This window comes from Emys orbicularis, chromosome 20 (genome assembly GCF_028017835.1).
Source record: "Emys orbicularis isolate rEmyOrb1 chromosome 20, rEmyOrb1.hap1, whole genome shotgun sequence".
In the NCBI taxonomy this organism is placed as follows: domain Eukaryota; kingdom Metazoa; phylum Chordata; order Testudines; family Emydidae; genus Emys; species Emys orbicularis.
The window spans coordinates 14,317,606-14,329,202 of NC_088702.1; the positions used below are offsets into that span (position 1 = coordinate 14,317,606).

Genomic DNA, 11,597 nt, shown 5'->3' on the forward strand with positions numbered 1-11,597 from the left:
TCACACCCCCACCTGCACCCCTTCCAGCACCTGTAGGGCATCCTTGCGCCCCATGGCAGCCAGCAGCCCGGCCAGCTGCCCTAGTGTGGCATCGGGCTGGCGAGCAGCCACTGTCTCTAGGGTGGCACGCAGGGGGCTGCGTGTGCTGCGCAGGGAATAGGCATAGTCAATCCAGGTGGCTGAGAGGCCGTAGCGGGCGGCCAGGTGCCGGGTGCCCCCCCCAGCCTTGCCCTCGGGGTCCAGCAGCATGATCAGCTCCTCCAGCACGTCCGCGTCGTCCAGCAGGTGCTGCAGTGGTGCCCCCCACAGGCCTATGGGGCACAGAGTGGGGGTGAGCTAGGACATGGGGAGGGGTGGGTGTAGGGGGAAGGGAGCCACACCTACCTGCATGGCCAGTGGTGGGTGCTATGGTGCCAGATGTCTCCTCTGCACTCTGGGGGTGAAGCAGCAGATGGGGCTTAGCCATGGGGCTGGAGGCTGGGGGGGCAGAAGGAGGAGGTGAGGGTTGGGGCCCTGGACCCCCAGCCCGAGGGGAGCACTGAACAGCTACCAGAACCCTGCCCACTGCTCATGGAGCAGAGCTTCAAACATGCACCGCCCCCCCCCCCCCCCCGGGCTAGGCCCCACCTGCTGTCCAAGGAGCATTGCCCCCAGGATACGGGCTTCTAGTGCTTAGAACAGCCCTTCCCTGGGGGCAGGCCCCTCCCACTCTTCCAAGGAGCTCCTCCCAGAACAGAGCAGACCCTGCCCTTCCCAAGGGGGGCAGGCTCCTCCCAGCCTCTGCCTCAGGAGTTCAATGAAAATGGGAGTGGGGGATGGGGGAGGAGCCTGATGGGCAGTGGGTGGGACCTGCTTTCTGGGGGGGCTCTCAGCAGGGGGAGGGGCTTGATGGAGTTGGGGGTCTATTCCAGCATGGGCAGCCGTGGGGCTGGCTGGCCACTCACCCTGGTGGGGGCACCAGCCACGCTGTGTCCAGACAATGAGAGCGAAGGCCCCAGCCAGCAGCAGCAGCAGCAGCAGCACCAGAACAGCGACATAACCACCGTAGCCTGCAATGGGGGCGGCAGTGGGTCACGGGAACAGCGCCTGGCTACTCTGGCCGTGGCCAGCAGGGGGCACTGTGGGCACAGGGTGTGGGGGGAGCTCTCTCTGACTCCAGCCCCGGTCTGGCCCAGCAGGGGGTGCTGCAGACCCCACGTACCTGCCGTGTCGCTGCAGGATTCGGGCCCTCCAGGGGTCCCAGAGGTGGGGGCCGAAGCAGAGCCTGGGGCGTGGCCAGAGCCCCCCGGTACCTCTGAAGACCGAAGCCAAGTGGAGGACCTAGGGGAGGCCCCAGGCCAGCACGGGGGGAGGGAGGCAGGAGACTCGGCACCGGGAGCCTGAAAGGCAGAGCCATGCAATAGGGAATGAACACGTGACACCCCCCGCCCAAGTCCGAATAGAACCCAGGAGTCCTGGCTCCCAGCGCCCCCCCTGGCACCTACCTCCGCTGTTCTGTTGCAGTCGATGTTAGCCAGGAGCGCAGGGTGACACTGCTCGGCAGGGAAGCAGCACCGAGGCCGGCACCTCCCATCCGGCCCCCGCCGCTGCCTGCGGAGCCGAGAGCAGCCTTGTCAAACAGGGCAAAGAGCAGCGCCCCCTCCCCCCCCCCCGCCATGTAGAGAACCCAGGTGTCCTGGTGCCCAGCCCCCCAGCTCTCTAACCACTAGGCCCCACTCCCCTCCCAGGCCCAGGGATTGAACCCAGCACCCTGACTCCCAGCCCTTGCTCTAGCCAAGGTGGGTCCCTGCCGTACCCGGGGGGGCAGCATCGGGCATCCTGCAGGCGGGTGCAGGGGCTGAGCTCGGTGCCGGGTGGGCACTGGGAGCAGGGCTGGCACAGCAGGAATCGCCCATCGTTGAAGGATTTGGAGGGACACTCCTGGCTGGGAGTTGCGAAGCGGCCGCCTGTGTCCCTCATGCCGCAGTTCACAGTGAACTCCAATCCTGGGGAGACCATGGAGTGAGTCAGAGCCCCCGGACCCACACCCTGCACCCCACCCCCCAGGGTCCCCAGCTGACCACCTGCCCCACAGCACAGTGCCCCATACAGAGCCCCCTGCCCTGCTCTCTGCAGCACGACGCCCCCCTACCCTGCACCCTGGGGCCCCCTGCTGACCACCCGCCCCACACCGCAGCGCTCCCTACCAAGCCCCCCATCCCACAGCATGGCACCCCCTGGTGAGCCCCCCGCCCCACAGCATGGCGTCCCCTGGTGAGCCCCCCGCCCCACAGCATGGCGTCCCCTGGTGAGCCCCCCGCCCCACAGCATGGTGCCCCCTGGTGAGCCCTCTCTGCTCCCGCCCCCCCACTCACCGTGCAGTGGGACATGGTTTGCGAGGCCGGTCTCACAGGGGACGCAGGCCTGGGCCTTCTGGTGCCAGTACTGCAGGTGGCTGCACTTCTTGGACATGGAGTTCCGGGCCCTCGTGGAGGCGACGGGGGGCAGCAGGGCACTGGGCAGGAGGCAGAGCAGCAGGGGCAGCAGCATGGCAAGGACCGTGTGTGTGTGTGGGGAGGGCTGGGATGTGCTGGGACCTGGGAGAGGGGAGAATGTGGGGAGGGGCTGTAACCCCCACATCACAGCTACTCCCTCCCTCAGCCGCAGCCCCTGCCCTACTGATACCCCCCCAGCTGACCCTGAGCCCAGCCACCCGTAACCCCCTAGCTCACGTCAACCCTCCCCACCTATACTCCTTCCCCACAGGTCCCCTGGCTGCTTCAGCCCCTGCTCCACTAATCATACCCCTACAGCCTGTACCCCTCCCCCCCAGCTCACCCCTTTGGCCTGTACCCCTTCCCCACACACCCTCCATAACCCCACCAACCTGTGCCCCCCCGATACCCCACCCTACCAGCCCCAGCTGTCCCCCAGGCTCTCACCCCTGCCCGGCGTGTGTATCCTCTTTCCTGCTGTTCCCCCACGTTCGTATGGGCTGGCGAGTTGCACGTGTGTTTGCTTCGCTGCTCACCTCTGTAAGGCGTGTGGACTCCGTGGTGCTGCCCCCCCCCAACCTCCCCCCATTTCCCGTCTCCACCCTGCACACTTCCTGCCATCCTGAAAAACAGCAGTCAGCTGAGGCAGATATAGCCAGTCAACTCAGCACTACTAACCGCATGGGGATTACCCAGCCAGTGCTGAGACGCAGCCACCACCAGACCATGGCTGCTGGGGAATGGCTGTACGTAACACTGGATGGGACAGCGCACCTGGTGCTGTGATGCAGCCACATCTGGGGTAGGGCAGCCAGGGAACAGCCACACATAACACCACATGGCGACAGCTTGCCCAGCCCTAGGATGACCAGACAACAAGTGTGAAAAATCGGGACGGGGTGGGGGGTAATAGGAGCTTATATAAGAAAAAGCCCCCAAAATCAGGACTGTCCCTATAAAATTGGGACATCTGGTCACCCTACCCGGCACTGAGATGCAGCCAGGTCTGGATTAGGGTAACTTGGGAACAGCCGCACGTAACACTGCACGGGGACGGCTCACCAGGTGCTGAGATGCAACTACCTCTGGGGCGGGGCAGCTGGGGAACGGCTGCACGTAATGCTGCACAGGAATGGCTCGCCCGGCACTGAGACATGGCCAGCTCTGAGGTTCTTGCAGCTGAGGAATCTAGACAAAATACAGGGGATGAGAGTGTAGGAAAAGACAGGTTACAAAGTAGCAGCCGTGTTAGTCTGTATCCGCAAAAAGAACAGGAGTACTTGTGGCACCTTAGAGACTAACAAATTTATTTCAGCATAAGCTTTCGTGGGCTACATCCCACTTCTTCAGATGCATAGAGTGGAACACACGGACAGAAGATATTTATACATACAGAGAACTTGAAAAGGTGGAAGTACGCATACCAATTGTAAGAGGCCAATCAATTGAGATGAGCTATCAGTAGCAGCAGAAGAAAAAACTTTGAAGTGATAATCGAGATGACCCATAGAAGGTGTGAGAAGTTAACATGGGAGAAATAAAATTCAATTAGTGTAATGACCCAACTGAGTGATTAGAGAGGTTGAAGTGTTCTCCCACATGGGGCATGCCAGCTCTGTCCACATATCTATTCAAGTGACACCATCATAGGACCTAACCACGTCAGCCACACCATCAGGGGCTCGTTCACCTGCACATCTACCAATGTGATATATGCCATCATGTGCCAGCAATGCCCCTCTGCCATGTACATTGGCCAAACTGGACAGTCTCTACGCAAAAGAATAAATGGACACAAATCTGACATCAGGAATCATAACATTCAAAAACCAGTGGGAGAACACTTCAACCTCTCTAATCACTCAGTGACAGACTTGAAGGTGTCAGTTTTGCAACAAAAAAACTTCAAAAACAGACTCCAAAGAGAGACTGCTGAACTCGAATTAATATGCAAATTAGACACAATTAACTTAGGCCTAAACAGAGACTGGGAATGGTTGGGTCATTACACTAATTGAATTTTTTTCCCCCCATCTTAACTTCTCCTCACACCTTCTATGGATCATCTCGATTATCACTTCAAAGTTTTTTCTTCTGCTGTTACTGATAGCTCATCTCAATTGATTGGCCTCTTACAATTGGTATGCGTACTTCCACCTTTTCATGTTCTCTGTATGTATAAATATCTTCTGTCTGTGTGTTCCACTCTATGCATCTGAAGAAGTGAGCTGTAGCCCACAAAAGCTTATGCTGAAATAAATTTGTTAGTCTCTAAGGTGCCACAAGTACTCCTGTTCTTTTTACAAGTACTCCTGTTCTTTTTGCAGGAAAAGACAGTGACACTAAATGCTACAGAGTTTGGGGTGTGTGGGCAGGACTGAGAACTGGTGAGATGGTTCTTGGTAGAATGAAGTTCACTGATCGGAAAGCTTTCACGCCTATAATCCTGGGGGTGGTACTGTGCCGCTGTTCCCCGCCCTCAGAGGTGGCTGCATCTCAGTGTCAGGTGAGCTGTCCCTGTGTGGCGTTATGTGTGGCTGTTCCCTGGCTGTCCCACGCCAGCGGTGGCTGCATCTCAGCATTGGGCACGCCATCCCCCTGTGTCTGTTACAATTCCTGTGGGGGAGAAAAGCTTTTTACCATCAGAATTTGGGATGCAGTTTATGGGGCAGGTGCAGAGGGAACATGTTTTGTCTTTTGGGCCCAGTTCATTCCAAATCGCGCCACTGCTTGGGAGCTGAAAAAGCCAGAAGCCTCTTTTCCCTCTTTCTGTGAATCCAAAGCAGTTGGGAGAAGCTGAGAGCTACAAGTTCTGCAAAGTCACAAGGCCAGCGTTCAACAGGGGTTTAAGAATCGAAAGGTGCAGATAGTCGCCTTGTTGGAATGTCAGATTCCCAAGTTAAGTTTGTGATGTTGGCTGTGCCAGATGCCAGTCCAGCCCGGGCTGCAGGCATTAGCTAAGCCCTAACAGACTCGTAGCTGAAGCCCAGACCAGGTCACCTGTATGCTAGTTTCGCTCAGAATAGGTATTAGTCTAATGAGAATGGATTTAGTGTTTAGACTCTATGACATGCTTGTAAATTGCTGCCTGTGTTCATCTCACTTGCAATGTCGGTATGCCTGGCGAGAAGGAAAGACATGAGTTTTGCTTTAAAACTCTAAAAACGTTTTGCAATGCAAAGGATTGTCCCACCGGAGAACTGCTCTCTGCAGGGAAGTTCGGCTGGGGGCTTAGGATCTGAACGAAGGAAATCAAACAAAGTCACAGGAACAATTTCCATCTGGGCTGGTTGACCTCGGACAGGGCCAGAGGCTGTAGCTGAAGCCAGAGCTCCCAGGGGGGTCTGCCCCAAAAGACAGATCACTACAACCTCAGTCACTCTTCAGATCCGATGGTAACTCAGCGGTGTGTGTCGGTTGTTAGGAGAATGTAAAGTAAATAGGGGAGAGACTAAAACAATAATAATCTTGCTTCTGGCTTTGCGTTTAAACAGGCTAAATAAGCAAGTAAGAGAATGTAAGTGAAAGCACAAGGCTGCACCCCCCTCGCCTTCCCCCCCAGCCGGTAGCCTTGAAGATAAGGGGCAAGGGGTTGCAATGGTTACCAAGTAGCTGCAGGGGAGGGGAGGGGAGGGTGTAAGGAGGAGACGCGGAGTCTGCAAAAGAGTGACCATGACCAAAAGAATCCCTGCTCCGTACCCCTCCCATCATGTACAAAAGAGGCGGTCTTATCGACCCCCGACTCAGGACCCCCGGAACGGAACATGACCATGGATTGGAAGGGGTGGTCCCAGGGGAGGGGCACAAGTATAGTTAAGTTTGCCAAGAAGAGGGGGGGAGAAGAGGGAGCTAGGGGTTAGGAGAAGAAGGGGGTTCTAGCGGCATAGAGACCTGTAGTTGGGGGAGGGGAAGAGGAACACCCTCTCGACTGGCGTGAAGAGCTTCCGAACATGCTTGCTTGTTTAGCCCCAATAAACCCATCGAATTGCCTGGAGGCTGCGCTCTGGACTGTTACTTTTCGGCGAACTGCGTCTGGGAACTAAGAGGGAGGAGGGAGCTGGACCCCCACCAACATACGTTTGCTTGCTTAACTTGTAAATAACTCTTATTCCTAATGAATAGATGGCTGATCCTGTAATAAACTACACCATCTGCTAAAAAAACTCCCTGACAAAGCACAGGAACAAATCTGTACAGACACATGCCTAGAACCCCGACCAGGGACATTCTATTTGCTACCCAAGATCCATAAACCTGGAAATCCTGGACGCCCCATCATCTCAGGCATTGGCACCCTAACATCAGGCTTGTCTGGTTATGTGGACTCTCTCCTCAGACCCTATGCTACCAGCACTCCTAGCTATCTTCGAGATACTACTGACTTCCTGAGGAAACTAGAATCCATCGGTGATCTTCCAGAAAACACCATCCTGGCCACTATGGACGTAGAAGCCCTCTACACCAATATTCCACACACAGATGGACTACAAGCTATCAGGAACAGTATCCCCGATATTGTCACAGCTAACCTGGTGGCTGAACTCTGTGACTTTGTCCTCACCCACAACTATTTCACATTTGGGGACAATATATACCTTCAAGTCAGCGGCACTGCTATGGGTACCCGCATGGCCCCACAGTATGCCAACATTTTTATGGCTGACTTAGAACAACGCTTCCTTAGCTCTCGTCCCCTAACGCCCCTACTCTACTTGCGCTACATTGATGACATCTTCATCATCTGGACCCATGGAAAAGAAGCCCTTGAGGAATTCCACCATGATTTCAATAATTTCCATCCCACCATCAACCTCAGCCTAGATCAATCCACACAAGCGGTCCATTTCCTGGACACTACTGTGCTAATAAGCGATGGTCACATAAATACCACCCTGTACCGGAAACCTACTGACCGCTACACTTACCTACATGCCTCCAGCTTCCATCCAGGACACACCACACGATCCATTGTCTACAGCCAAGCTCTAAGATATAACCGCATTTGCTCCAATCCCTCAGATAGAGACAAGCACCTACAAGATCTCTATCAAGCATTCTTAAAACTACAATACCCACCTGCTGAAGTGAAAAAACAGATTGACAGAGCCAGACGAGTACCCAGAAGTCACCTCCTACAAGACAGGGCCAACAAAGAAAATAACAGAACACCACTAGCTGTCACCTTCAGCCCCCAACTAAAACCTCTCCAGCGCATCATCAGAGATCTACAACCTATCCTGAAAGATGATCCTTTACTCTCACAGATCTTGGGAGACAGACCTGTCCTCGCTTACAGACAACCCCCCAACCTAAAGCAAATACTCACCAGCAACCACACATCACTGAACAAAAACACTGACCCAGGAACCTATCCTTGTAACAAAGCCCGATGCCAACTCTGTCCACATATCTATTCAAGTGACACCATCATAGGGCCTAATCACATCAGCCATACCATCAGGGGCTCGTTCACCTGCACATCTACCAATGTGATATATGCCATCATGTGCCAGCAATGCCCCTCTGCCATGTACATTGGCCAAACCGGACAGTCTCTACGCAAAAGAATTAATGGACACAAATCTGACATCAGGAATCATAATACTCAAAAACCAGTGGGAGAACACTTTAACCTGTCTGGCCATTCTTTGACAGACCTGCGGGTGGCTATCTTAAAACAGAAAAACTTCAAAAACAGACTCCAAGGAGAGACTGCTGAGCTGGAATTGATATGCAAACTAGACACAATCAACTCAGGGCTAAATAGGGATTGGGAATGGCTGAGCCATTACAAACATTGAATCTATCTCCCCTTGTAAGTATTCTCACACTTGCTTCTTATCAAACTGTCTGTACTGGGCTATCTTGATTATCACTTCAAAAGTTTTTTTTCTCTTACTTAATTGGCCTCTCAGAGTTGGTAAGACAGCTCCCACCTGTTCATGCTCTCTGTATGTGTGTATATATATCTCCTCAATATATGTTTCACTCTATATGCATCCGAAGAAGTGGGTTGTAGCCCACGAAAGCTTATGCTCTAATAAATTTGTTAGTCTCTAAGGTGCCACAAGTACTCCTGTTCTTTTTGCGGATACAGACTAACACGGCTGCTACTCTGAAACCTAATAAACTACAGGCATCGTCTTTGGGGGAAGATCTAGGCCAGTTGTTTTCAACCTTTTTTTCATCTCCAGACCCCTAAAAAAGTTTGAATGGCGGTGCGGCCCCCTTTGGAGAGTCTGCGGCCCACATGGGGTCCGCGGCCCACAGGCTGAAAACCGTTGCTCTAGGCCACGGGTAAGCAACCTATGGCACGCGTGCCAAAGGCGGCACAAAAGCTGATTTTCAGTGGCAGTCACACTGCCCATGTCCTGGCCACCGGTCCAGGGGGCTCTGCATTTTAATTTAATTTTAAATGAAGCTTCTTAAATATTTTAAAAACCTTATTTACTTTACATACAATAATAGTTTAGTTATATATTATAGACTTATAGAAAGAGACCTTCTAAAAACGTTAAAATGTATTACTGGCACGCGAAACTTAAAATTAGAGTGAATAAATGAAGACTCGGCACACCACTTCTGAAAGGTTGCGGACCTCTGCTCTAGGCTCCCATGGATCTGGGGTGCGTGTTCTCTTGGGACTGGACGCGACCTGAACGTGTCAGTGATCACTAAGTCCAGCTTGTCTGGGTGGCGAGATGGACTGGAGAGCCCAAGGGGACTGTCTGGGACTCTATGGTGACACAGGTGCCGCGGTCCAGGCATTCTCAACTGTTACTGGCTCAGGGAAATCTAATTACAGACCACACCACCAGTCTGGGTGTATCTGCTCTGTGTGTGGGAGCCACTCTGGACAGCGTGACAGTTAAACACCCACCCTGCTGTTGTAGCAGACCAGCTTTGTGACAAGTTTGGAGATCCGCGGCTGGGAAGCACTAGTTAAGAGCGAAGGTTTATAATTACCCGCCTCGTTAGACCCCCAAACCCGGCTCACTGTGCCCACAGTCACTACGTGCAGTTCACACTTACTGCAGCAGATCTTTTTAAAGGCCAAAGGTTTTGATTCACGTCTGACTCCAGCCTATTGAAGGGTGTTTTCTTGAAGAAAGAAGAAACCCTTGGAAAATATCGTGTTTGTGCCTGGAACTGCCCTTGCTACTCCTGGGGGGATTTGGCACCAAAAAATTAAAAAGTCTGCACACAATATTTTAAAATTCTGCATATAAAATTCTGCATAACAATATAATCACACCAGTTTCAATTATTTTTGGTCATTTATTTCAAAATACCTGTCAACAAGTATGTCTGTAACAATACTTGAATCTTTTTTGTTGTCTGTAATGTTTTTTGACAAATAGATTCCTTACTAGGCATATTAATACAGAACTCTGAGTAATAATTCATTTAAACTACAATACAGAACCGTATTTCCCGGCTCCCTCTGACACAGTGTAAAGGCTTGGGGGAGTCAGGGGTAACAGAGGAGCTGAGGGAGAGGGAAGTAAATTGCTGGGAAGAAGCCTGCTTGTGAACTTGGGTTTTTTGGGGGGGTGGAGGGAGGGACTGTTAGGGAGCTTCCCCCAGACAGACCCTGGCTGACCCTGAGCCTCTCCTATTCAGTCAGGCACATCTGCCCCTGTGTCCCTCCACCCCCACTCAGACACCCACTACCCCCATCCCCAAGTGGCCCTGCACCCCCTCCCACTGTCCCTATGTGGCTTTGTACTCCCTCCCCCATCCCTGTGTCTCTGTCCCCCCACCCAGCCACTCCCGTCCCTATGTAGCTCTGCACCCCTCCCTCATCACCATGTGTCTCTGCACCTCCCTCCCCCGCATGGCCCTGCGCCTCCATTCCCATTGAGCTCCTGCCCCAATCTGTCCTCCCCATTAGCCCCTTTGAGCCCCTGTCTGACCCCCCAGCACCCTACGCTGTCTGTCTCCCCATAGCCCGTCTCCTGGCCTGACAGGCACTGTGAAGAAGGCAGGCGCTTACTCTTCCTTCACTGGTGGGGAGCTGCAGCTTTGTCCTGGCGCCACAGTGGCCTCTGGTGGGCAAAAGTCAGAACTGCAGCAACATTTCAGCAGAAGCTTTTTTCTGCTCAAAAAATTAAAAATCTGCAGGACTCGTTAATTATGAGCACAGGCAGTAGCGCAGAATTCCCCCAGGAGTAACTTGGCAGCGTAACACGAGCCCAGCGTAAAAAGCAAGGACGCAGCTGGCCCGGTTTTCTAACATCGTTAAAAAGGTCAAAATTCAGACGCTGATTCACTGGTTGTGCCGCTCTACAGCTGGGTAAATAACCGGGCACGGAGATGGGCAGCATCCTGCTTAGCCAAAGGAAGCGCCAGGTTCGGCGGGAAGGTCGGACGTAGCTGCAAGACAACACATTTGACAGGAACGAACCTCATTTTGGGACCGGAACTCAACAGGACAAATGCAAACCACGACTCAGTTCCCCCCCTGCGCTCCTGCAACACGGCACCCCCTGCCCTGCTGTGTGCTATGGCTCCCCCCCCCAGCACAGTGCCCCCCCACCCCACTCCCCGGAGCACAGTGCCCCCTGCCCTGCAGCACAGCGCCCCCCCTCACTCCCTGCAGCACAGCATGCCCCCGCTATACCCCCCCACCCCACAGCACGTGCCCTCTGCCAAGCCCCCTGACCAGCTCCCCGCAGCACGGTGCCCCCCACGCCGTTGCCCTGCAGCATGGCGCCCCTGACATTCCCCCACCCCACTCCCCGCAGCACGGCACAGCCTGCCAAGCCCCCAACCCCACTCCCTGCAGCACAGCATGCCCCCTGCTATACCCCCCACCCCACAGCACGTGCCCTCTGCCAAGCCCCCTGACTAGCTCCCCGCAGCACGGTGCCCCCCACGCCGCTGCCCTGCAGCATGGCACCCCGGACATTCCCCCACCCCATGGCACAGCCCCCCACCCCACTCCCCGCAGCACAGCACCCCTGCCATGCCTCCAACCCCGCAGCACAGTGACCCAACCCTGCTCCCTGCAGCACAGCACCCCCTACTGGTCCCCTGCCCCGCTCCCCATGGCACGGCGCCTCCTGCTGCCAATCGATGTAATCCCTAGTCCATGCTGCACCCAGAGTGAATGAGACGGGG

The 11,597-nt window shown here is 54.5% G+C and overlaps 1 protein-coding gene across 1 annotated transcript; it reads right to left on the reverse strand.

The window, feature by feature from the left end:
- On the reverse strand, positions 1–2,544 carry IGFLR1 (IGF like family receptor 1). Its single transcript, XM_065419817.1, has 7 exons — positions 2,355–2,544; positions 1,796–1,985; positions 1,485–1,590; positions 1,202–1,379; positions 945–1,049; positions 385–477; positions 1–311 (listed from the first exon to the last, which is right to left on the reverse strand). Exons 1-7 carry the CDS (start codon positions 2,527–2,529, stop codon positions 1–3), a joined length of 1,158 nt encoding a protein of 385 aa, XP_065275889.1. The 5' UTR covers positions 2,530–2,544.
- Between the last annotated feature and the right edge of the window lie 9,053 nt (positions 2,545–11,597).